The following is a 25,084-nucleotide window of genomic DNA, read 5'->3' as shown; positions in this document are numbered from 1 at the left end:
AAGAAAATTTGTATTAAGAAAAAATAATATACAAGACCTACAAAAAGGTAAGCTGTCCGAAGGCCCATAAAGGTTTTTGGCATAATTGGTAGACCATAATAACTTCCCTCACCGGCTTTCCCTTGTTAATGATTGTCCTCTTGTACCATTTACAATCTCTTGACAATTTGCTTGGGTTGATATATAGTCTATGTGAAAAATCTGATCAAATAAAGAGTCTCATTTTTCTTGGACATTGATTGATGTATCGGTTCTGTTAGAAAATTCTACAAAAGTGAGGTTAGACTTATAAATTTATATCCTTCCTCTTATTTTATTGTACGTTGATCAGTTTTAATACTGGAACTAGCCTTGCCTTGTTTTATATTCACCCAATATATTGGAAATCCACTCCTCTGTCTCTGCACCTTGATTTTTCTGGATTATGATCCTCCAGTTCTGGTGTAGACATTAAATGGTATAAGTTGGTGTGTGTATGGAACTTACCAAGAAGGAACATAATATTTAAAAATAATTTTTTGTGTGTTCTGTTGAGATTGCAAAGCAGGAAATGTGCCATTGTTTTAGCAGAATATCTTCTTTTTTTGTATTTCATGAATGTTTAGTTTGTTCTTTGGTCACATTCCAGATTATTTTCTTTTCTATTTCAGGTGGTAAGTCATTACTTGAATGCTATTAGGACATCTTATCGCCTCCTCATAATTGAGCCTGAGATTTTTCGTAAACTTTGGGATTGGTCCTGTTTCTTGGATCTTGTTAAGAAATTTGGAAACCCCAACTTGAGCAGTGATGCCGAATTGAAGAAGGATATTGCAGACATTAGATGGTGTGGAGTTCAGATACTTTCTCTAACTTTCAGAATGAGTGATAGAGCAATTTCAAACTTTGGTGTTGAAGCTGAAGAAGCACTTTCATGTTTATTGCGGTTCGTTTGTTTATCTTTTTAATAAAGGCTTTCTAACAAATAATTGTTTAAATATTTTGCTCGTCAATCCTACAACATTTCTCTTAATTTTTCAATTTTCAGGTGGGAGGAGTTTTGTCGCGATACATCATTAGAGCGGGCTGGCTCATATATCGAATCACCTAACAGCAATAACCTGGATTCTAGTACTGGTGACTTCAGTTTCAATCAAGAAAATTGTTTGCAGTGTTTTGGCCTTAATTCACTACCCTCATCACAGTTTCATGAAATTGAGCCATCAACCAGACGTCGAAGATTGGTGACATGGTAGGATTCTCAAACTGAAGAATATTTCTATCTATTATTGTACTGTCATAAAACATTTCCTTAGACTTTTAGGTCTCATGACTAGTTTTTAAAGGAACATACTGACATTAAGCCCATTTGGAATTCAGGGATGATAAATTGGATGGGAATCCATTTGTCTTGACATCGACAGTGAAGAGAAGTTTTGAGGTTGTCTTGTTGGCAGTTAGTCAAAAGTGGCCTGTTCTTCTGTACGGCCCTGCTGGCTCTGGAAAATCTGCCCTTATTAATAAGTTGGCATGTGAAAGTGGTAACCAAGGTAATTTTCTATTTGTAAGATAGGTATCTTTATTATCGATACTTTTACGTCTCTAAACTCCTTTTGCATAAAGAATTGTGGTTTTTGGGAAAATTAATTTAGCCTGTAAATTGGGCCTATTTTTCTATTAAATTCTGTTCACTTATTAGTTCCTGTATTGCATCTATTTTAGATTGTATTCTGTCTTATGAAACTGCTTTTTTTGGCCTTTGGACATAAGAGGCATGAGTAGTTCATAAATTAATCACTTTGAGTGTGATTGTTTAGTTTTGAAAATAAATTTATTGTTTACATATTATGTGACATGGCTTCCTTTTTCTGCAAATCCCATTTTACTCGATTATGTTGGCTTTGCATGCCTTATCTCTGAAGAACCAGTGGGTAGTTTGAATTAGACAATGTAGTCATTGACCATGGCTTTGGAGTGCCAAATTCTTAAGGATTTTTTTTTTTTTTTTTTTGGATATGTTTGCAATCTGTAACTAAATTACTTTTGCATGCCACTGAATGTTGTAAGAAGTCTCTTTTCATGATATGTTTATTGAAGTGAATCCTGTAAATTTAGAACCTGTGTCAGTACTTGCGGCATGTCCATGAGCTTTTTCTCTTGGTTTTTTCTTTATATTGTTACTTGACGATACCTCTTTAACAGTCAAACTTTCTCTCTGTCCTCCTCCTATCTTATAGTTCTATCAATTCACATGGATGATCAAGTTGACGGCAAAACATTAATTGGAAGTTATGTTTGTACTGAGCAACCTGGTGAATTTAGATGGCAACCTGGCTCTCTCACCCAGGTCTGGTTCCTTCTCGAATAATTGCTATTTGTTTTATTTTATCTTTTTACCATGTTGTAATGCTTCAAATTGTCTTCCTTTACAGGCTATTCTAAATGGGTATTGGGTTGTTTTTGAGGATATTGATAAAGCTCCATCGGATGTGCAATCCATTTTGTTACCTTTATTGGAAGGTGCAAGCTCATTCATAACTGGCCATGGGGAGGTAATTACTTTTTACACAATCCACATAATGCATCACATTGGATTTCTGATCATTACATAGTGATGCAATGCTAACATCTATGTCCAATTCCTTTGTGGCTTATTTAGGTACTATATGTTGCTTTTATATATTTAATTGTGTTGTCTTTCATGATTTATTGTATTTCTTGATGGGCTCTAGTATGCTAGCCGTGGTTCTGTGTTGAATATTTGCACTGAATTTTGTTTCCGTGGCACTCGGGAACTTTTTATTAGACTAAAAGGCTTGATGATGTTTGTATTGAATAGCACTTTTATACCTCAAGGTTTGCTTGAATTACTTGTTTTGCATTCTATGACTATCTGTCTTATTTATATGTGCCTTTTCTTGGTTTAATACAATACTTATGAAAGTCTATGCGACATTTATTTTTCAACTTATTCTGAGCATGAGTTCCCACAACAATTTTTTTTTCTTTGTTGTCTACTTTTCGTGTTTTTAAACTCAAGTGTGTGGATTTTGCAGGAAATAAGGGTGGCAGAAAGTTTTCGACTATTTTCTACCATTTCAACTTCCAAGCTTGATGTATCTCATGGTACTGAAGGTTTGTATCCCAATCTAGTTTCATAATCACCTGCACTTTTCTTTTTCTCGCTTGTTGGTTTCAATTATTTGACTTTGTTATTTCCTTCTTCTTTTTTTGATTTAAAAAAGAACAGATTTGATTAGTAGAAACAGAAATTACATAGTTTTGTGAACCAGTGGTTCACTTGTATCATCCACATGTTCCACCAGAGAAAAAAAGGAGGGAAAAAAAAAAAAAAAAAATCAAACTAAAGCCCCCAATCTCTTAGAATATAGAGAAAAAGATTTATTTTGAAATTTCTTCATAAATGACATCACACACATGCTAGGATTGAACTTTTTCTGTCTATGATATTTCCACCTCAGCTTCACAACCACCTTCGAAAATTCTTTGGTTCCTTCCATTTCAAATGACCCAAAAGAGTCCCCAAAACACAATATAAAAATTTTAGAACTTTCATTAGTCTGCTTGCATATTTTTTTACATTTATTATTTTGTTTGTCACTATTATAAGAACGGTTTAAGAAAACTGTTTCTCTATGTTTAAGTTACTTTTTTTTTTGGTGGTAGGCGGGAATTCACTTGGTAATGTCTGGAGGAGAGTGATGATTATGCCACCAAGTAATGATGACTTGCAAAATATAGTGAAAGCATGGTATCCAAATCTGGAGTCCCTTGCTGATAGACTTATAGGTGGGTGTAGTTATATGTTATTTTTTTTTATTTTTTTTATGGTTTCAGGTTAAAAATGTCTTAGCTTTAATTGCTGATGTATATGGCAGAGACCTTCAAAAGAATTAACTCTTACCCCCTGCACCAAGTTGCTTCTCTCAATAGGTTCTCATTAAGGTATCTGACTGCATTGTAGTTTTAATGTCACATGTTGAGGTCAATTGAAAATCGGTTACTGCATTTTCCTTCATTTCTAATGGCAGGGATCTTCTCAAATGGTGCAAGCGAATTGCGGGTTTTGATTTTAGCTCAAGGCTAAATGGTTTGTCACCTTATGAGTGTCAATTCATCTATCAAGAGGTCAGTTTTCTTCTTTGTTCTTGCTTTTCTGTATCCTTTATTGTTCATCTACATAATTGTTGAGTATATTGTTCTCTGTTCTCAGGCTGTAGATATATTTGCATCTTTTTCAACATCTGCTGCAAGCCGTTTGACTATGATGAAAGAACTCGCGAAAATGTGGGCAGTTCCTGTTTCAATGGCTGAGACCTTATACCCTTCCCATGAACCTGTTATCCAGGTGTCTATTTTTTCAAGTTAATATGCATAATTCTATTTGTTAGATATTATTAGTTCTTATGTTTGCCACTGATTTGCAGAAATCCCCCTTAGAACTAAGGATTGGACGAGTTATCCTTCAATGCAATGAAGCTGTTGGTGTATGCACTTAAACTTGCCTTGATTTTCAGGTTTTGTTGTCCCAAAGATATTCTGTGGATAACTATCTTTTGTTGATATTTTCATGTATTGTTACAGTTACATGACCAGAGTAGACAGTTTGTTAATATTCGGAGTTCTCTGCATGCACTTGAGAGAATAGCTTGCTCTGTAAAGTACAATGAGCCTGTTCTGTTGGTTGGTGAAACTGGTACTGGGAAGACTACACTTGTGCAGAATATGGCCAGGATGCTTGGTCAGAGACTTACTGTTTTGGTATGTCGGTAGTGGATCTCTCTTCCTTCCTCCCCCTTTTTTGAGGCGGGTGATGATCTCTTATGATTCTGTTTTTCTTTTCCAGAACTTGAGTCAACAGAGCGACGTTGCTGATTTATTAGGAGGATTTAAGCCTATGGATGCACGATTCATATGCACTCCATTATATAAGGAGTTTGAGTATTTGTTTTCTAAGACATTCTCCCGAACGGTATTCTAATAATTTAGGATAATATTTTTCTTCTTCGTAATAGATTTTTTTTTTTCTTATTCACATTCATTTTCACAAAAATCAATAGATACATTTTTCTTTTCTGTTTGACTATCCTGTGTTAGATAGACTTGATAGATAACTTGTGCTGTTGTATTCTTACATCTAGGGAAATGAAACAATTTTCACCCGTCTGCAAAAGATTTTGAGGGATAAGGATTGGAAAAAATTATTAAAAGGACTTCGAAAGTATGTTGATGACTACCAAAAGAAGGTAAAAAAGCGGAAGAAACCGTTGGATGAGCAGTGGGAGAATTTTTCTATGAAACTTGAAACGGCTGGCAGACAAATTGCTGCATCTGGAATGGTATTTTCATTTGTAGAAGGAGCTTTTGTAAGTGCACTTAGAAAAGGTGAGTGGATTTTGCTTGATGAGGTGAATTTGGCTCCTCCAGAGACTTTGCAGAGAATTGTTGGCGTTCTTGAAGGAGAAAGTGGTTCACTATGTTTAGCTGAAAGAGGGGATGCCAGTCATATATGTAGACATCCTAATTTTCGTATATTTGCTTGTATGAACCCTGCAACTGATGCTGGGAAGCGTGACCTGCCTTACTCTGTACGCAGTAGATTTACGGAATTCTTTGTTGATGACATATTAGATGACAAAGACTTAGAACTATTTATTGAGAGATTTTTGGGTGAAGGCAGATCAAACAGAGAATTAGTGGAAAAAATTAGGTGTTTCTACAAAGCAGCCAAAAAAGAATCAGAAGAAAAGTTGCAGGATGGGGCTAATCAGAAACCACAGTACAGCTTAAGGTCTCTATATCGTGCTCTGGAATTTACAAGGAAGGCAGAGAAAAAATTTGGTTTTCGGAAAGCACTTTACGATGGGGTCTGCATGTTTTTCCTCACATTGTTAGACGGACCCAGTGCGAAGATTATGAAACAGATGATTGATTATGTAGTAGGGAAAAGTACGCCTCCACCTGTACCTTTTGATGCTTACTTGGTAGTTAATAGAGAACTCTCAGAGTCGGATGAATTCTTGAAGAACTACGTTCTTACGAAAAGTGTTAAAGAACATCTTAGCAATCTGGCACGTGCAATCTTTATTAAGAGATATCCAATTCTCTTACAGGGGCCAACATCTAGTGGGAAAACTAGTCTTGTGCAATATCTTGCTGCTATAACTGGTCATGAGTTTGTGCGAATAAATAATCATGAGCATACTGATCTGCAGGAATATTTGGGTTCTTACATAACTGATGCTTCTGGGAAGCTTGTATTTCATGAAGGAGTATTGGTTAAGGCTGTCAGGAGTGGTCATTGGATTGTCCTAGATGAGCTTAACTTAGCTCCGTCTGATGTGCTGGAAGCATTGAACCGTTTGCTAGATGACAACAGAGAGCTCTTTGTGCCTGAACTCTGTGAGACTATAAAGGCGCATCCAGATTTTATGCTTTTTGCCACTCAAAACCCACCTACTTTCTATGGTGGCCGTAAAATGCTTTCTCGAGCTTTTCGCAACCGTTTTGTTGAGATTCATGTTGATGAAATCCCTGAAAATGAATTGAGCATGATATTAGAAAAGAGGTGTCAAATCCCTGAAAGCTATGCTAAGAAGATGGTTGAAGTCATGAAAGACTTGCAGTTGCACAGGCAAAGTAGCAAGGTATTTGCTGGAAAACATGGATTCATAACTCCACGAGACTTGTTTAGGTGGGCTACTCGTTTTAAGGCTTTTGGAAAGTCTTATGAAGATTTGGCCAGGGATGGTTATTATCTTCTGGCAGAAAGGCTGCGTGATGATGGTGAGAAATGTGTGGTTCAAGAAGTTTTGGAGAAACATCTTCGTGTAAGACTTGTGAAAGAAGACTTGTACCAAAAGGTATTGTACTTTTGTATCTCACTATCACATGCAAAACGTTGCCTACTACATCATAAAGTAATTAGTTGTGGTGTTAACGCAGTATTTTGCTCTGCTCTACAGAAATTTTGTTATTGATTTATTTTTATGTTTTAAACACTCAGATTCTATTATTTTCATTTCATTGGTTTATCATTTTGGAAGGATTGATTCAGTGATGAATAATCTGAAGTGCTTTTTCTTTTTTGTGGATAACTCAGGAAGTTGCTGGAAGTGACTCAGTTTCAGAGAGACTTGGAAAGTATGAATCATAGAACATTTTCTTTCTTGTTGCTGATGGGTTTGCTTTATTGTATTTAAGTGTCATTATCTTACTACTAATTGGTTCCTTGCAGTGTCATCTGTACAACAAGTATGTGGAGATTGTACTTTCTTGTAAAGCGTTGCTATGAGTTACGTGAACCTGTGCTGCTTGTTGGTGAAACCGGTGGTGGAAAGACAACTGTCTGTCAATTGCTGAGTTTGGTATTGGGGTCCAAATTGCGTATTTTGAATTGCCACCAGTACACTGAAACATCTGATTTTATTGGGGTTTGTTGCTACTTTTATTTGTTCAATTATCTGCTTGCATGTTTTGACTGGTTTAATGGTCTTTAAATGTACACTGATGAACTGTTTAACAGGGTTTCTATCCTGTTCGAGATAGATCAAGACTGATGTCTGAATTCAAATATCTAATTGAACAATTGAGGATGTCAAAGGCTTTAATTAAGTATCCTGGGGAGACGGTAATTTTTTTAATGATAATCATAAACTATGCTATCTTGAGATTATGATTGGTCTTATCAGGTACTTATATTCTCTCATGCATTCCTTGTTTGTAGACCATTTCTTCAGACATCAGTCAGGCTTCTTCTACTCTTAATAAGTTGATTACAATAATTAAATGGTATAGAGAAAGTCAGGTTCCAAGTGCTGCAGTGACTCCACAAGATCTTGACAGTCTTGAACAGCTGATATCAGACCTCACTCAGCTCTACCAGAGGTGGCAAACTATCTTTATGTGGCATGATGGTCCTCTTGTTGAAGCAATGAAGGAGGGTAGTCTGTTTCTTGTGGATGAAATTTCCTTGGCTGATGATAGTGTACTGGAAAGATTGAACAGTGTGTTGGAGCCAGAAAGAAAATTGGTGGGTAGCCCTATTCTTGGAACCTCGTTTACTTGATGATTCCTGAGTTATTTTGTTGCATGAATTATCAGACTTAGCCTTGTTATTGTCGCTGGTTTTGTCTTTCCAGTCTTTGGCTGAGAAAGGAGGGCCCGTTCTGGAAAACATCACTGCTCAAAAAAATTTCTTTGTTTTGGCAACAATGAATCCTGGTGGTGATTATGGTAAGAAGGAATTATCTCCAGCTCTTCGTAATCGGTTCACTGAGATATGGGTTCCTCCTGTTAGTGATGTAGATGAGCTAAGAAACATTGCTTTGCAAAGGTTTGTGTTTTTGGGGAGCATATTTATTGGGTTAGTTCATATAAATGTAGTCTCTTGCATAATCGTAATCAGAGAAGTTTATTTTTGCAGAGTTGCCAACCCTGGACTTTCATTATTGGTGGATCCTATGCTAAGTTTCTGGGAGGTAAGTTCCGATTTTTTAATTCTATTGTATGCTGTCGGGTTCATGGGGACAACTCAGGTGTCATTTTTGGCACAGGTAGCTCTCTACTATGCATACCATTGCATTTCATGATCTTGTATTATACCATAGCCAACTCTAGATACACCTTTTAAGTGGAGAATAGTTCTTATTATATATTCTTCATTTTTATGTCAATGGGGGTCTTTGTTAACTCCTAGATTCCTGTAAGGATTGAAGTGCTTCATAATCATGGTTGTCTTGCTTTTAGAACTTGTTGTCTGTTTTACCTTGTCTAAATTGATATTGTTAGGCTAGTCATTTATGATTGTAGTTTTTGTTTTATCCTTGTTAAACTTGTATCTGTTCGTTGCCTCTAGCTTCGTGTTACATTATGACTTTATTTGGTACCTGCATGATTGCACCTGTACTTGTCACAAACTCTTAAACTTTTGTACCTTTGAAGCATTTATGAGCACTTTAGGCAGACTTTTGATATGTTCTTGATGGGATATGTGGCTACTGATACAATGATGGTTGGTCTTATTTATGGTGTCTGTGCTATTGTTCTATTGGTTTGATTACTTGGTTTCTGTTATTTGCTCTTCTATACAGTGGTTCCGCCAATTACAAGCAGGAAGAGCACTTACTGTGAGAGACCTCTTGTCTTGGATTTCCTTCATTAATGTGACAGAGACAAGTTTAGGGCCTGCTTATGCATTGCTTCATGGGGTTTTCCTTATTTTGCTTGATGGATTGAGTTTAGGTAGTTTCTTACTTCGGTTTACATTTGCTTTTTGTGATTTCTCGCATTTATTTTCAGAAACAGACATGATACACTGTCTGGGAATCATTTATCAGTTGTATCAATTTTAGCATCTTCCGAACTGAAGATCCATGAAAGAATTGTGGATTAGTATTATCCTGTGTACATATCTTGATGAGTTTAGTCTTCTGGCTTCAATGATCTGTTTTCCCTTTATGTCGCTTGAAAGGCGTCAAAATTAGCACTTCTTTGTTCAAATATGCCTTGACATTGCACCAGATAGCTTGCCTGTTCTGTTACACTTTAGTACACAAGGGAGCTTTGATGTCGAAGTTTGAATGCAGCTTAAGTAGGATACTATATAGTTTCTAGGCTACAATATGCCCTATTTTCTCTATTTTATTGATGGTAACTGGTTTTTATTTGTTTTAGTTATTAAGTGGTGAGTGCTTGTTAAAATTTTCCATTGAATGAAACACTCTTGATTTTTTTAACCCTTATTCTCCTCTCTTATGTTGTTTCTTTTGCACATGTTTCTTAGGCACTGGTATTTCTAAAAGTGATGCTGGCGAGTTGAGAAATAGATGCTTGTCTTTTCTTTTGGAACAGCTAAAGGTGTGTTTCCTTCTATTTATTCTGCTTTTGACCGTTAAATGAATGGACTATCAATCAGTTTTTCCAACTCCATTGGTCGATGCATTAAATATCCGTTATTGTTGAACTATTAGTTTCCTTCATAAAAAAAATAAAAGTTAACCAATTTCTGTAGTTTTGTAGTATCAGATTAAGTGATACTTTATCTATTATTCGGAGTCATACCGTTCTTGGTGAGAAATCTTCCCATCTCTAATGCAGTATCATCCATTTGCAGTTGCTTCTAGGAATAGTGGATTTTGATATCTAGGCTAAGAATGTGTTAGGACTCGCTCACAAAAGTTAAATGCATAGGATTGTTGCTGAATACCTAAAAGATATTAGGAATTTTAAATAAATACTCTAATTTATTTCACTTCTTTGTTGAACTTCTTAATCTTCAACTTTTCTTTCATACTTCTTACTCATTTCCGTTTATTGGATCTGTTGCAATGCTGTTTTCATTATTGGCAATATTATAGACCTGTTCTCAACTTTCTTGTCCCTTTGTATCTTCCAATCCAGTTTTGTTGTAGCATCAATAAGATTTATTAGGAGGGTTATGTGAATGGGCTTCTGAAATATTGTTTTTTTGCAGCCAGTTTGTAGTTAGATCTGATTAATTGCTGACTGGGACAGCACTTTGTCTATCATCACTGTTTTAATGTTTTCCTTGTTATGTATTGTTGCCAAGCCTTTTCTTTCAAATAAATTATAGAAAGCTTTAGCCATCTATCCGTGTTCTTATGCAAGTTTTTACTGTGACACTATTATTATTATTCTTTTAGTGCACATTTTGAAAACTATTTGTAACTATTTTTTTCTTACCTTGTTTGAATTTTCGTAGTATATATGAGGCCATGATTTCCTTTCTACTAATATAGGTGGAAGATAACAATGCGCTTTCAGCAAAACTGTCAACTATGGAAAATTATGGTTGGGGTGATATTGGAACAAGTGTTGATATTTCACACAATCATGATATGCAATGTGACAATGTCTTTGGGATTGATCCGTTTTACATTGAAAAAGGTGATCTTTTGAATCATTGATAGTTTTATCTTGCTATGCGGACACAACTAGTTGCAACTTAGTGATGACTATTAATTTGGTGCAGCTGGTTGCTTTCTTGGACAAAGTTACAAATATGATGCTCCTGTTGGATTGTCATTCTTTTGTTTCTTTGACTATTTTTTTTTTTTAATGAAATCTCAAATGAGCCAACTATTGGTGGAAGTTCAGTTTAATATCTGTGCAAATATACAATTTGAATCCTTGTCCTCTAAAGACTTATACTCGTGCAATTATATTTCCTTGACAATCTGTGGGTTATATCTGCAGGTCATGAAAACACTGAGATTGGAGGTTTTGAATTTTTGGCACCAACTACACGTAGAAATGCATTGCGGGTATTGCGAGCTATGCAGCTTTCGAAGCCTGGTTTGTCTCTTTTATTGCTGATGGATCTCCCCAAACTCCGCCTGGGTGTTTTTGAGCTTCATGCTATTTTACATCTCGGATCATCTTGTATTTTGCAGTGTTACTTGAAGGCAGTCCAGGTGTTGGGAAAACAAGTCTAATTGTTGCTTTGGGCAAATATTCTGGGCATAAAGTTGTACGCATAAACTTATCTGAGCAGGTTAGTGTTTTCTGTTTGTGTCTGCTCTGTTTGTTCTTTGTCCTCTGGTGTCATCCATTTCGTTTGCAGCCTTATAACTTCTCAATGGACATGAATGTGATTGTGCTTTGGTTTCAGACTGACATAATGGATTTGTTGGGGTCCGACTTGCCTGTTGAGAGTGATGAAGGAATGAAATTTGCATGGTCCGATGGAATCTTACTGCAGGTTAAGACGTGTTACCTAAACGCTTTTGTGTTTAGTTCATTTGCAATATATACTGAAATACTTGCATTCTTCTTGGCAGGCTATTAAGGAGGGTTGTTGGGTGTTGCTAGATGAGCTTAATCTTGCTCCACAATCTGTTTTAGAGGCACTGCTTTTAAACCTTATTAATTCTATTACTTGCAGTGTTTTTATCTCTGTTGCTTTTACTTGTTTTTATTAGTTACTTTTTGTGTTACATGTTGATGGTAGTAATTAGTTGTTTTTTTATTAGGGTTTGAATGCTATTTTGGATCATCGTGGTGAGGTCTTCATTCCAGAGCTAGGTCTAACTTTTAGGTGTCCACCGTCTTTCAGAGTTTTTGCATGTCAAAATCCTTCTTATCAGGGTGGTGGTAGAAAAGGCCTCCCGAGGTCCTTTCTCAATCGGTTCACTAAGGTTTGTTTATCAAATTGTCATTGCAGCTATGGATTTATAACACGTAAGAAACTGAATGATTAACCTGGCATTAATGCATGTCATCATTGTGTGTGTGTGTGTTTTTTTTTTCTTTTTGGGTTTCAGGTACATGTTGATGAGTTGGTGGAGGGTGACTATCTTTTCATATGTAGTTCACTGTATCCATCAATCCCAAGGCCTGTGCTTTCTAAGCTGATTTTATTTAATAAGCGGCTACATGAAGAGACCATGGTATATCACAACTTTGCTCAGGATGGCTCGCCCTGGGAGTTTAACCTTCGTGATGTGATTAGGTCATGTCAGATTATAAAAGGTTGGCTATGTTTTTCTTTCTTGCTAATTGCTATCCTATTTTCAGTATGTTCTATTATTCAGCATATATATTCCTGGTTTAACTCGTAGATATGGTTTTAGACTTAGGTGCACCTGCGAAGATAGACACTGATTTCTTTCTTGATATCCTCTACATTCAAAGAATGCGTACTGCTAGTGACCGTAGATATGTTCTCCGGCTGTATGAAGAGGTTTTTGGGATGAAGCCATTTATAAATCCTTATCCAAGAGTACAGCTCAATGCTCACAACTTAGTTGTGGGGAACACAACTATTAAAAGAAATTATACTCAGTCGTCTAAAGTTTCTAGTAGTCAGCTGAAAATTTTGCCAGGTATTCGTCACAGCTTGCAAGCTGCCTCACATTGTGTACGACAACAATGGTTATGCATTCTGGTTGGCTCACCGTCTTCTGGAAAGACTTCATTGATAAGATTGCTAGCTCAGCTAACGGGAAATGTACTAAATGAATTAAATCTCTCTTCTGCAACTGACATATCTGAATTACTTGGATGCTTTGAGCAATACAATGCCTTTCGCAATTTTCGGTTGGTTGTTGCTCAAGTTGAGCGGTATGTTAATGAGTATTGCAGTTCGCAATTGAAGTCCTCTGTAGATGCAATTGTCAGTCAAAAAAAGGATTTAATCTCCAGGTGGCTTGCTTTCTTATCTAGTGTGGATTTTACTCTCATGTCAAGTTCACCTTCTACATATACAGAGAATTGGAAGAGCATTGGCAACTCACTTTGTTTATTGGTTGAAATTATTCAGAAACTGAGATTGGATCTTGAGAATAATGTTTTACCTCTTTCTTGGTCAAGTAAAGATCTGGATAGTACAATGAAGACAATATTAAAGTTGCAAGATACGCAGCAAACATATTCTGCTAAATTTGAATGGGTTACAGGGTTACTGATAAAGGCCATAGAAAATGGAGAATGGATAGTTCTGGAGAATGCAAATCTTTGTAATCCAACGGTATGTGATATATTCTTAAAACTGTTAGCTTTTTATCTTCCAGAATCCTGTTTGCACTGACTATCTGAGCCATTAATCTAATTTGCTTTTTCATTACTAGGTTCTTGATAGAATCAACTCTTTGGTGGAGCCCAGTGGTACAATTACAATCAATGAGTGTGGGACTGTTGATGGAAAACCGGTTGTTCTCCATCCACACCCTAATTTTCGAATGTTTCTCACAATTAATCCAAGCTATGGTGAAGTGTCCAGGGCAATGCGAAATAGAGGTGTTGAGATATATATGATGCCTCCATATTGGCTATTTGATGAAGAAAAAGGCTCCACCTTTGAGGACAGTGAGCTAAATGATGCAAAGAGATTTCTTGCTCTTTCTGGTATTCCTTCTACTAAGCTGGTTGAATCAATGGCTAAAGCTCATGTCTATGCTACTCTTAAAGGTTTGCAATTTAATAAACGGATCACACATCTAGAGCTTGCACGTTGGGTTCAATTATTTCAGCAGCTTCTTGTGAATGGCAATCAGCCTTTGTGGAGCCTCCAGATTAGTTGGGAGCATACTTATCTTTCTTCTTTAGGTGGGGCTGAAGGAGAAAATATAATTAGCCATGCCAAGAACACATTTATGTCAATGATTGAATCGTCTGAAACTGGTTCATCGTTGGGATGTTCTTTGTGTTTGCCTGGAGGATGGCCAATGCCTTTGAAGTTAAGGGACTTGGTATGGTATTCAAAAGAGGCATCTGTCAAACAGAACTGTATGTATTTGGAGTTCCTGGGGGCTCAGTATGCATCTTGTGAACTACAAAATTGTTGGAATGGTAGCCCTGTGGATCAAGCTTTGTCTTCCAGTGACAGTGCAGTAACTTACTTGATGAACGTGAAGATGCTTCAAAGGATAATGTTTCCTATGGTTTCAAATGGCACAATTTCCAGTTCTGGTGGGAAGACAGAATTTAAGTCAAATTTGGTTAATAAAATGTTGTTATTTGCTGCCAACTGGACTATCGAACAAGCAACAGAAAGTGATTTTCTGTTGCATATTCTCTGGTTTAGCTGGTTTAATTCTCAATTGCAGCCCTATTGCCAGTTTTTCAACTCTTTCCTGGCTTCACTCCGGGAGGAGTTGGAGGATCAAATCTGGAAAGATATATTCTGCTTCCACAAGGTGCTTAAATCAGATCCACTAGTCGATTTAGATTCTCATCCACTTCCGTTTGCACTGCTTTCAATGGAGCAAGTTGATTTAACTGCATCAAGTGATAAGTCAGAGGAGCAGAGTAACCTACTCCGTAATGCTATTAACTGTGTTGACCTTCTGAGGCTTAGTTATCAACAGTGGAAGGCTGAGGGTGAGCATGACCACACTGATGAAACTTGGTATTGCCAACCATTTTTGAAATCTCTAAGAAATTTGGAGAACTCAGTCCTGAAAATGGTTGTTAATTCTCCTTCATTTGATAAGCTGATACAATTTTACACTGATCTTCTTGAAAATCACATACTATTTTGGAGCGGTGTTACCTCATCTCAGGTTGATTGCTTGCTGATTTCTTGGCGTTCTTTGATGAAGAATGCTACAAAGTTGCACAACTTTTGTCCAAAAGAAGTTGAGAATGTCCTGGTATTCTCACTATGATATGCTATGCCACCAGTTTCTTTGAATTTGTTTCTTGTAGTTTGAGTCTAATAAGTTTTCTTTCTTCTGTGTAGATGGAAGGCAAGAATCTGGGTAAATTTTCTTCTTGGCATTTTCAATCACAAAGGTCTTTACTATGGGTTCATGGTGGTCATCCTTTTTTGCCTCGGTCTTCTAAGTTATATCATCAACAACATCAGCTTTTAAGTTTCTGTCACTTTTTGTGGCAAAAGCAAGGTATGCTCATAATATTCTGATTCTGAAATAGCATGGAAAACTCTTTTGAGTTTCAATCATCTATTGTATATAATTTGGAAAATATTTGCTGCAACAGTGAGTGACTGTCTTGATGTTGTTGCATCTTCCGATCCTGAACTTCGCTTATTGGCATTGCAAGGTTTGGTATTTATCTATGTGATTTGTATTCTGCATTTTTCTGATGTGCTTACTGCATGGTTTCGATTAGAGGTTTCTTTATTTATTGACTGGTGTTCATAATTCTAGGTGTGAGTATGTCATCACATATAGCATGCAAATCTGATGAAGATGACGACAATATTGCCCAGAAGTTGGAGGAGATTTGTCAGGTCCTTACCCTTGATGTTTCTAAATTTTAGTTTCATCTGCTCGGCTTGTATGGGATATTCACTTGGAGTAGTTTGGTTTCTTTCAGATGCTTGTAAAGAGGTTTGAATATGAAAAATGCAAACTGGCGGAACAATTGGGGCCTGAGCATGCCACACTTGGTTCAAGTTTAGCTTCTTGCTGTGTTTTTGAACCTGAGATATTGTGTCGGAAGCCTGGCTTTGACAGTTGGTTGGACACACTTCCTATAAATGACAGCTCAAGTTGGTTCCTGGACATAAATTTACTTAAAGAGTTATTGCAGATCCCTGTGTTTGATCACAAAGAAATGCGGCTAGTAAGATCAATCACTTCATTTTGCGCTTTATTATGGTTTTTCTCGTTATTGGTTAATTTTTTCTCTGCATCTTTTTGTGCTAATTGCCTGATTAAGATGTCGATATTTGGAAGATTGCTTGTGAACTGCTCGCTTTATTTTAGAATCACTACTTGATTTTTAAGCTCATATTGTCATGTGCATAAATGGAAGGGTTCTAAATTCTCAGATGCTTTGTTTGAATGAATTGTGCTTGGGCTGTATTAATAACCTTTGTGATTTAATATATAACTCTTGAATGGTCATGTGCTTGTTAGAGGTTAATTTTAGACTTCAACTGTTCTTTTCAGTGTATATATAGGGTATCAGACTCTGGTTTTTTTTGGAAGTGCAATGCACATTTTTCTTGCTTGATAGTTTCTATAGGAGATTCTATGATTTCTTTTATCATATTTAACTTACGATCTGTTTGCCAATCCCCAACAACAGGAATTGGGTAAAGTATCTGACCTTCTGGAATCTGCTTTGAGCTATTCATTGACTTGCTCAAGAAGGCCACCTCAAGCTTTTGTACCACATCAAAAACTCTTGTGGATGCTAGATGCTTGGACGTCAGTGGATGCAGGTTGGTGTAATTAATTGTTAATATTTTTACCTGCATGCTAATGATCCCTTATGTAATATTTACAATCATTAAGAGTTATCAACATGCTAATAATCTGTTTCTTTTGAGTTACAGTGAATTTGAAAGTTGCCAGTTTTGTTCTTGAGATGTGGTTTTGGTGGCATTCATTTTTGTGGAGTTATAGTCCTGCTGCATTCATGGTATGCGTAGTGAACACAGGTTTTTAGCATTTTACGTTATTAGGAAAATGTGTTTGTCAAATTTAGAAGATTTTCTTTTTGATATGTAGAACTTTGCAAAAATTGGCAACCATGATGTTCCTCTTCCTGCTCTGCTCGTTCAGCCCGTGAAAACAGCGGTTATCTCTCATACTCTGTAAGATAATTACTTATATTATGTTAGTCGTCCATAATCTGCTTCATTTAAGGCTTTTTTTTTTTTTTTTAAACGATAAATAAATGGATATGTAGATGCATAGCCCAATGCTTGTATGTGTGAGGATGCACCGTGTATGTTGTGTTTCATATGCAGTCTATTGGTATATCCATGGCCTTGGTTTTAATATGGCAAAAATATCGAATGAGATCTCACACTAAGCTTTAAGATAAAAGAAAAGTTTTTTTTTTTTTTTGGGGTTATATAATGATTTATATAAATTAGAATCATTTTTACTGGGAGATAGTAAAAATGAGACATTTCTCTAGCATGGTGCTTTTATTAATTGATATTTCTAGTGAAGAAGAATGCTTTTATTAATTGATATTTCAAGTGAAGAAGAATTGTCTTTTTATTCACCCTTATTGCCCCATAGCATGTCTAATAAAAAAAAAGTATATGAGCTGAATCTTTTGATGGATGTTTCTTATTTATCTAGATTGTCATAAATTATTAGGGAATGTTATTCTTAACTTCTATTTTCTTGGCCTAATTCCAGGCAAAGCATATTTGCCATCAAAGATTATACTGTGTACTCTTTGAAGCTCAAAGTTGCTTCTCGAAATCTCTGGCAAAGTCCTCCACATCCAAAAAATTTACCTACTTCTCTCTTATCTGTTGCTCGTTCACTTTTTCATCAGGTATTGTATTTTTTTTAATGAATTATAGTGTACTTATTGTTCTATAATTTAAAATCTAACATTACGATGATTCCAGATTATATATGCACACAAAAAGTCATTTGATGCTGGTGCATTTGCTGAAATGAACTCCATGCTTTGTGCCTTTGAGAAGAACACGGTTACGGTATTATTCTTTTTCTAAATTATATTTCTTCTTCTGGAAAAATAACTCTGAATGTTGCCTAAGGCTGGGCATTTTATTTTTTATTTCTTATGCTCTTCCTGTTCAGATATTATTCATTGGAATCTGTATTTCACATATTCATAGAGTTGGTAGCTCATCTTCTGCATGAAAATACTTCATATTTAGAGCACCTGACTGACTATAAATTTATCATAGTTCTATTTGGTGTGCATTTTAAATAAATCTTATTCTTTGGCAGCAAGATAGCATTAATGGTTTGAGCTCACTTATTGCATCTTCAAGCCATCGAAGATTGAAGTCTTTGGTGCAATTGTTTATTGAGCCACTGCTTAGAGAACTCTTTCTACACTGCTTTCCCTCTGGTGATGGTATGTTTATTTGCTTATTTTGCTCTTGTGAGTTCTTGGATAGACAACAATATTTCTTTTGATCATTTTTGGTTTATTTTTACATGAGATGTGTTGAGTCTTATCTTGTCAATTATTATTTGGTTTTAGGTTTCTTCTCCAATCTTGGTTATGCATGGATAAGGATTGGGGCATTACGTTTTCACCTCTTGATCAGCTGTGATGTTTTGGATCCTGCCATGAAATACTCTTGGAAGTGTTCACAGTTGGAAGAGAAGATTTTATTGCTCAAACTTGAAATTAAGGTTCCCTTCTTGACATATGTTGCTCCATTTCATGATCAATTTAATTGCTGTATGTAATTCCGGTGTTGTGATCAATAATTAGTGTTTTTTTTCCCTTCTAGTAGCTCAATAGTATATTTTGTGCTCTCAAATTTTAGATCCTCTCATTCGTCTCATCTTGCTGCACTTTTGGCTATGTATTACTTGTTTTTAGTAAGTTGTCAGTTTGCCTTAGGCTTTATACTTGAGACTTTTGAGGTGTGCCTCTTTATACATGGTAGTATGCCCCCGTTTTGATGAATGTATTGTTGAAAATCCAGTTTCAATTGAATGACCTCATCTGTTGCTGTTGTGAGTTTCCTTCTTTCTGCAGTTTTAAGCCAACTTCTTCTGTTTTGACTATTTCTAGGTACGACAAGAATGTGAGTATCTAGCTGGTTGGTCATCTTCAAGAGCAGCTGATAAGAAAAGAGCAGTTGCACTACAAAAGCTTGAAGCTGAGCATAAGAGACTACAAAGAAAGGTTAGGAAACATTGTCTTCACTTTTCCTTAAATATAAGCTTTTCGTCTAACAATTAGTAATAAAATTTCTGTTACACTTATATTGGTTTATCATTCCTTTGTCTTTCCTTCTTTGGTGGATTAATGTGTTAATAGCTGCTTAGTTGTCTTTCTTATATACCTAATTAAAAGAACTTCTTCTTGCATGAAGATTGTATATCGCCCTAATCCTCTGAAGTTCAAGGCATTGAAAAAAGAATGTGATGAGTTTCTTGAACTTGTTAATTCGTCCATGAATTTGGTGAGTAATACTGCAGTCATGGACCTTAAACAGGCTATTGAGCAAGTGTGCAACTGGCAGGTACTTTTCTTTGTTAGTTGCCTATAATTTGATATAATTCTTTGTTGAATGTTTCTGATTGTTTACAATCCTGTACTTTCCTAATTGTTATCAATCTTGATATCGTAGGAAACTGCATCCCGTTTTATCAATCGACTGTCAGAAGATTATGCTGAGTTTGTAGATATAGCTCAACCAGTTCAGGTGGCCATATATGAAATGAAATTGGGCTTTTCTGTTTTGCTGTCAAACACTTTGCAAAATGCTTTTTTGAACAGCATCAAGGAGGACAATATGGACAGAATTTTGGTGAATCTAGATTTTTAATTTTTTTTTTTGTTTAGAAATTAACTTCTATGCTTTCATGTTTAATTTATTGGATTTAAATGGCTGACTTATGCCTGGCAGGACTCGGTTTATTCATTTATGAGATTTCCTAGAGGCTACGGATTTGATTTAGTAACAGTGAACCCCAAAACCAGGGTGCCTGAGTACTATTTCGGTGATGTAGATTCTTCTTCAAACCTCTTTGCTATAGATATAAGTTTACTGGAGAAGCTGGTCACTTTTTCAAGGGACGTCAACACTGCAAAAGTAATTTATCTTCTTGAATACTTTCTTCATAATGATAATTATAGTTCTTTTTATTGTCATTTTATGAATGCCAACTTTCTTGTTGTCTTTTGTGTTTCCTAATTCCCATAACCTTGTTCTTTATGATGATGGAATTTAACATCTATTTTTTTTTTTTTTGCCCCTGGAATGTTTTCTGTTTGTAGGAGGGTTCTGTCTTGCAGCTTAGAGCTTCTGTTCATCAAAATGCTCTTATACGTGTGGCATACTTTGTAGCTAATTCTCAACTAATGGATAAGGCCTCTTTCATGGTTAGATTTTTTTTCTTATTGTTGAGTTGAATTTCATGTGTTCTTACAGTGGATTTTTTTTTCTAATATTGCACCTTATGTTCTGGATCAGTTATTGGATAAAATTTTCTGTGAGTTTGCAAGCATTTGGATGAACATGAAAGTCCAAGTAAAAACCAGGGAAGATCATGACTCTCAACAATACAAATTCAGGACTCGTGCCTTTACAATTGATAGAGTTTTTGAAGTTGATAAGTCAACACTATGCAAGTTGTTTGCAAATGACACTTTTTCAGAATGGCAGGAGCTGCTTTCTGGAGAAGAAATTACTGAAAAGGTCTTGCTTTATAGTTACACTGGAAACTGTTTATGCCTGTATATTTTTCTATTTAATGGTGCCGTTTTAACATACTTGTAATACATTCAGGTGGAAACTGATGATGAATTTGAAAGTTTGGAGGATGAATGGAACCTTATGCAGGAATATATTCTGAATAACATGGTCCAAATACACAATCAATTGTTTGGATCTACTGATCTTGTCTTAAGAGTAAGTCAATCTATGAAAGTTCCTTGATGCATTGTTGACTTAATTTCAGGATAGATTTTTTTTTTTTTTCATGATAACTATTGAAGGTGACTGCCATCTAAAGTACTTTTGTCTCTTTCCATTTTTTTCTGATCAATAAACCACAGGCATCACTTTTTTTATGGCAAGTGTCTTCATTACATGTTGCAGATGCACTAGTTTTGGTGAAATTTCAGAGTTTGACTATAGAAGTTAGTTTGATAAGAAGTTCTTTGAAATGATATATCACTGGGCTTTCTACTGATTATTGCTCTACAGAGTAGCTCTCATGACTAATAAATGAAAAATATCACTAGGGTATATACTGTGTTTATATAAAATTTTAGTTCTCCTCTTTACATATTTGTATGGTTCATTCTAATTTCTTTTTTCAACTGAATGTCTCCATTGAAGGTATGGCAACAGTTGGGAAATGTATCTTCCCATCTTTTTCTGTTTATGTGTGTGTGTGTTACCTGTCTTGTAAAAATCTATGTATACTAAAAAAATTTTTGACCCTCCTCCCCCAGCCTGGGACCTTCAAAATCTCTGATGCAGACAGATTGCATACTTTCAGCAACTCTTATACATTGGGAGTTGAAATGCTAAAAGGTAATTCCTGTTGTTGCTTTCTCAGGTTAAATTGTTAATCCAAGGAAAAATATTTACCATCTCATTTAATTTGCAGGTTTAGGGGGTCTAAGTTCTTCCACTTTGGATGCTAGACTTTCCCCGGAGCATATCCTACGCCTTTGCTTGGAGCACGAGCAGAAATTTGTTTCATCAAATCACTTAGCTTGCAAATACAATTTTTACAAGGTTTTCAAACTTAATCACCACACTACTTTACTGTTACTTTTGTTTCATCATGTAGTACTGATTTCCTCATTTTTTAATTTTTCTTTTCCCATTACTATTTGTATAGGATTCAAATGCCCCTGTGATGGCAAAAATGGTCAAGTTACTTGTTTCTCTTCAACAACGGGTTCTTACACTTCTGAGTGAGTGGGAAGATCACCCAGGTCTGCAGAAGATCTTGGATGTGGTTCAAATGCTGTTGGCTATTCCTCTCACAACTCCTCTTGCAAAGGTAGTGACTATAGCTATTATTTCTGTTTACATGGTTCCTTTTTTTAAGGGTGTTTTTGACCATAAAAGGAGATGCTGTCAACTTGTCCAGTAGTCTGCACAATGAAGCAGAACGATGAGAGAAATTTTTGCTGCTTCAATATTTGTGCTTATCATGTTCTTCAAAACACTGAATTTTTTGTTGTTTTTATGTGAAGGCTCTATCAGGGTTGCAAATTTTGCTTAACAGGGCTCAGATGTTACTGGAAAGTGGCACAAAATTTCCTCTTTCTGGTTTGTAAATTTGCAATGCCTTTTTGCTGTTTGAACTGTTGCATTTTTATGGAAATTCATTCGACCATGCTCACAGATCTGCTGGAACCCATAACTTCCCTGGTATGTTCATGGCAAAAGATGGAGTTTGAGTCTTGGCCTGCATTGCTTGATGAGGTGCAAGATCAGTATGAGAGTAATGCTGGGAAGGTATATCAATTTGGATTGATGAACGATAGTTGTTACTGAAATAATGAATGTTGAGAGTGAAAGTAGTATGTACCATATATTAGTCCAACCTTTGTCTGTAGAATTTTAGGGCCATAATTCATGTATTTTTGGCTTATACCATAAATGAAACTAGGATGTACCATATATTAGTCCAAACCTTTGTCTATACCTGTTCTACTTAAAACCAAAAACGCTAATCTTGGGATATACACGAAAGAGATGTGCTACATATATAAATGATATTAGTTGCATGGATCAGAGAGCTAAAATGTTTGGGATTTCTTTTTTTTCTTTTTGTTTAATTTGTATTATTTGTTGCAGCTGTGGTTTCCACTATTTTCTGTTCTTCGTACACAGTCCGCTGATACTGCTGGATATGATCAGTCTACCATCCAAAGGCATGAGCTAAACTATTTTGTGCACTGAAGTTCAATTCAAATTTGATTAACAAAGAGTTTCATGTACGTATTGAATTTGGTATTGTTCTCTCTAACTTGAAATGAAATGGGTCTTTCAGTTTGGAGGAATTCATTCAAACGTCCAGCATTGGTGAATTTAGAAAACGCCTCCAACTTCTTTTTGCTTTTCTTGGTCAATTCATGATTGGTAGATCCTTGGGAACTTATTCCAGGTAAGGAATGCTAGTTTCTGGATCTTGCTTTCGTATTTTGTGCTTCCTAAGAATGGGAAATGTTTTAATAGCATTCTTACCTTAGAAAAGAAGAACAGGAAATTTTTATTGAATTAGCCACATATTATTCAAGTTTTGTGTGTCCTTTCAACTGTATTTGAGTGATTATGGAAGCTGCTACACTATTTAGTTTTTATCACTGAGTTTTGCACTTATAAAATATATTTTATTTCAAGAGCTCTAATTATTCACAAATCTTGCAGTCCATGGCAAGAGGAAATTCAGAAGATCTTATACAATTTATATGGGTTCTATGTGCAATTCTTGCCAATGTAAGTTTTCTATCAATACTTATATTTTAAAAATATCTGTGTAGCGGTTTTGAAGTTTCTTACCACATTGTTTTTAAAATATCTGTGTAGTGGTTTTGAAGTTTCTTACCACATTGTTTATTCAGAATAATGGAGCATATAGGGGCCAATCGAAAAAATATTGAGAAAGAAGTGAGAGAGCTTTTGAAGCTGTGCCGATGGGAGCGTTTTATGCCTGTTGATAATTTGAAAAGGGTCCGACAGAAGCTCCGGAAACTAGTGCAGAAGTACACTGTAAGTGAATATAATACATCATCTTCAGATGATAGCATTATTATTAAGGTGTAAACTCAAAAAGCCAGTACCAAACAAACTTGCTTTCTAATGTGAGGTTTGAAGATAATTTTTTGAAGGCACTTTAATGATCTATGTTAGTGTTGACAATTCATTTTCTTGTTTGATGCTTCATCCAAACCTTGTTTTATATCAATATATATTATTTATATGATGCAATACCGTCATACATATAGTAACAGTATGTTGAAAGTATAAAAGTGTAAAGATTTGAGCCAATCTTTCCTGTCCATCTTTATTCATCTTCTTTTCTTAGTTGTGGAGTAGTTATCTTCCTATTATTGTTCTGACACTCCTTCTCAGTTATTTGTATGCAATAGGCTGTGACTATAAGCAATGTCGATATTTATTTGTTGAACAGGAACTGCTGCAACAACCTGTGATGCTTATCCTTAACCGACAAACACCACAAAAAGGATTGAAAGTTCTCTCAGTACAAGGTCCGAGGGTCCCCAGTGAAATCTCAGATGAGAGTCTGGGTTTGTTGAATGCTACTTTAGATTTATCACAATTCAATGATGAAGAGAGGTCAGATAGTTTGTATACTTTTCTATCTTTAAGCTTCCATAAATGACCTGGTTTCTGAACTCCAGTTTGATGTTTATGATATAGGTCTCCCTGGTACAGCAATTGGCGGAAAAAAGTGTGTCATAAATTGCAAAACTTGGTCCTTGAAGGGACAGCAGAATTATGTTTCCTTGATGCTAAAGGTTTTTATTTCTCGTGTGACGTTTATATTTATTAGAGTTTATAACTCTATAATTTAGTTTCTCTTACACTGTAAATTTCTTCACTTTTAAGTGCTTTTATTTTTAATAGGAGTTACTGATAGCACTAGGCAATTGTTAGCATCCCAATCAGAGAGCCTATTACACCCAGAAGAGTGGAAGGATTTGTGGCAAACACTTGAAATTATATGTAAAACCACAATGGATTGTGGTAATCTGTGGAAGGATGTAAACAAAAGTCTGGGGAAGAGGAGGGCTTTTTCTGAACTTCTAAAATTGTTAGAAAACAGTGGGTTGCACAAGCACAAATTTGAGATAATGAAGGTAACAGAAATACCACACTTATTTTCTTGGTTACATTTGTATTTATAGATTATCATGACTAACTGCTGTTTTTTCTCTTAATAGATATCCAATCAGTCGAATTGGTTGTTCCTTCAGCCTTCTTATGACTTGGAGCATCTCCTGCTGCCACGTAGTAGACTGTCTGAGGCTGCTGGTGATTATCAGTGTTTGCCTAGTGGAGCATTGGATCCTGAATGGAAAGCCACAAACGAATTCTACTTCAAGAGCTTGGCATCAGTGCAACTTTTGCAGCACATTTGCCTGAAACACCATGAAGATTTTACGTCTGAGCAGGTAGGTCATGGTTACAGAACAATTTCAC

The 25,084-nt window shown here is 35.8% G+C and overlaps 1 protein-coding gene across 1 annotated transcript in view; it reads left to right on the top strand.

The window, feature by feature from the left end:
• LOC116120050 (midasin) overlaps positions 1 to 25,084 on the top strand; it is a 32,393-nt gene that overhangs the window by 1,711 nt on the left and 5,598 nt on the right. The window contains 62 exon segments of the mRNA XM_031405997.1: positions 651 to 925; positions 1,028 to 1,231; positions 1,360 to 1,529; positions 2,217 to 2,326; positions 2,412 to 2,531; positions 3,036 to 3,114; positions 3,667 to 3,789; positions 3,879 to 3,945; positions 4,032 to 4,128; positions 4,214 to 4,348; positions 4,428 to 4,487; positions 4,585 to 4,761; positions 4,847 to 4,972; positions 5,142 to 6,863; positions 7,103 to 7,143; positions 7,238 to 7,433; positions 7,526 to 7,630; positions 7,727 to 8,032; positions 8,142 to 8,335; positions 8,426 to 8,480; positions 9,093 to 9,243; positions 9,785 to 9,858; positions 10,761 to 10,908; positions 11,218 to 11,316; positions 11,415 to 11,515; positions 11,633 to 11,722; positions 11,802 to 11,867; positions 11,994 to 12,158; positions 12,285 to 12,492; positions 12,594 to 13,489; positions 13,590 to 15,113; positions 15,203 to 15,373; positions 15,471 to 15,525; positions 15,633 to 15,715; positions 15,802 to 16,050; positions 16,519 to 16,654; positions 16,769 to 16,854; positions 16,944 to 17,029; positions 17,589 to 17,730; positions 17,807 to 17,896; positions 18,156 to 18,285; positions 18,415 to 18,569; positions 18,958 to 19,071; positions 19,262 to 19,411; positions 19,520 to 19,699; positions 19,799 to 19,984; positions 20,170 to 20,274; positions 20,366 to 20,590; positions 20,681 to 20,803; positions 21,352 to 21,433; positions 21,510 to 21,640; positions 21,747 to 21,911; positions 22,108 to 22,183; positions 22,260 to 22,372; positions 22,715 to 22,791; positions 22,911 to 23,024; positions 23,288 to 23,356; positions 23,482 to 23,629; positions 24,051 to 24,217; positions 24,302 to 24,399; positions 24,509 to 24,741; positions 24,826 to 25,056. Of these exon segments, the coding sequence (XP_031261857.1) occupies positions 651 to 925; positions 1,028 to 1,231; positions 1,360 to 1,529; positions 2,217 to 2,326; positions 2,412 to 2,531; positions 3,036 to 3,114; positions 3,667 to 3,789; positions 3,879 to 3,945; positions 4,032 to 4,128; positions 4,214 to 4,348; positions 4,428 to 4,487; positions 4,585 to 4,761; positions 4,847 to 4,972; positions 5,142 to 6,863; positions 7,103 to 7,143; positions 7,238 to 7,433; positions 7,526 to 7,630; positions 7,727 to 8,032; positions 8,142 to 8,335; positions 8,426 to 8,480; positions 9,093 to 9,243; positions 9,785 to 9,858; positions 10,761 to 10,908; positions 11,218 to 11,316; positions 11,415 to 11,515; positions 11,633 to 11,722; positions 11,802 to 11,867; positions 11,994 to 12,158; positions 12,285 to 12,492; positions 12,594 to 13,489; positions 13,590 to 15,113; positions 15,203 to 15,373; positions 15,471 to 15,525; positions 15,633 to 15,715; positions 15,802 to 16,050; positions 16,519 to 16,654; positions 16,769 to 16,854; positions 16,944 to 17,029; positions 17,589 to 17,730; positions 17,807 to 17,896; positions 18,156 to 18,285; positions 18,415 to 18,569; positions 18,958 to 19,071; positions 19,262 to 19,411; positions 19,520 to 19,699; positions 19,799 to 19,984; positions 20,170 to 20,274; positions 20,366 to 20,590; positions 20,681 to 20,803; positions 21,352 to 21,433; positions 21,510 to 21,640; positions 21,747 to 21,911; positions 22,108 to 22,183; positions 22,260 to 22,372; positions 22,715 to 22,791; positions 22,911 to 23,024; positions 23,288 to 23,356; positions 23,482 to 23,629; positions 24,051 to 24,217; positions 24,302 to 24,399; positions 24,509 to 24,741; positions 24,826 to 25,056 (12,054 nt within the window).

Source organism: Pistacia vera, unplaced genomic scaffold (assembly GCF_008641045.1).
Source record: "Pistacia vera cultivar Batoury unplaced genomic scaffold, PisVer_v2 Contig918, whole genome shotgun sequence".
NCBI classification, from domain to species: domain Eukaryota; kingdom Viridiplantae; phylum Streptophyta; class Magnoliopsida; order Sapindales; family Anacardiaceae; genus Pistacia; species Pistacia vera.
The sequence above is the reverse complement of the archived record's forward strand: the minus strand, read 5'-3'. Positions and strand labels throughout refer to the sequence as shown.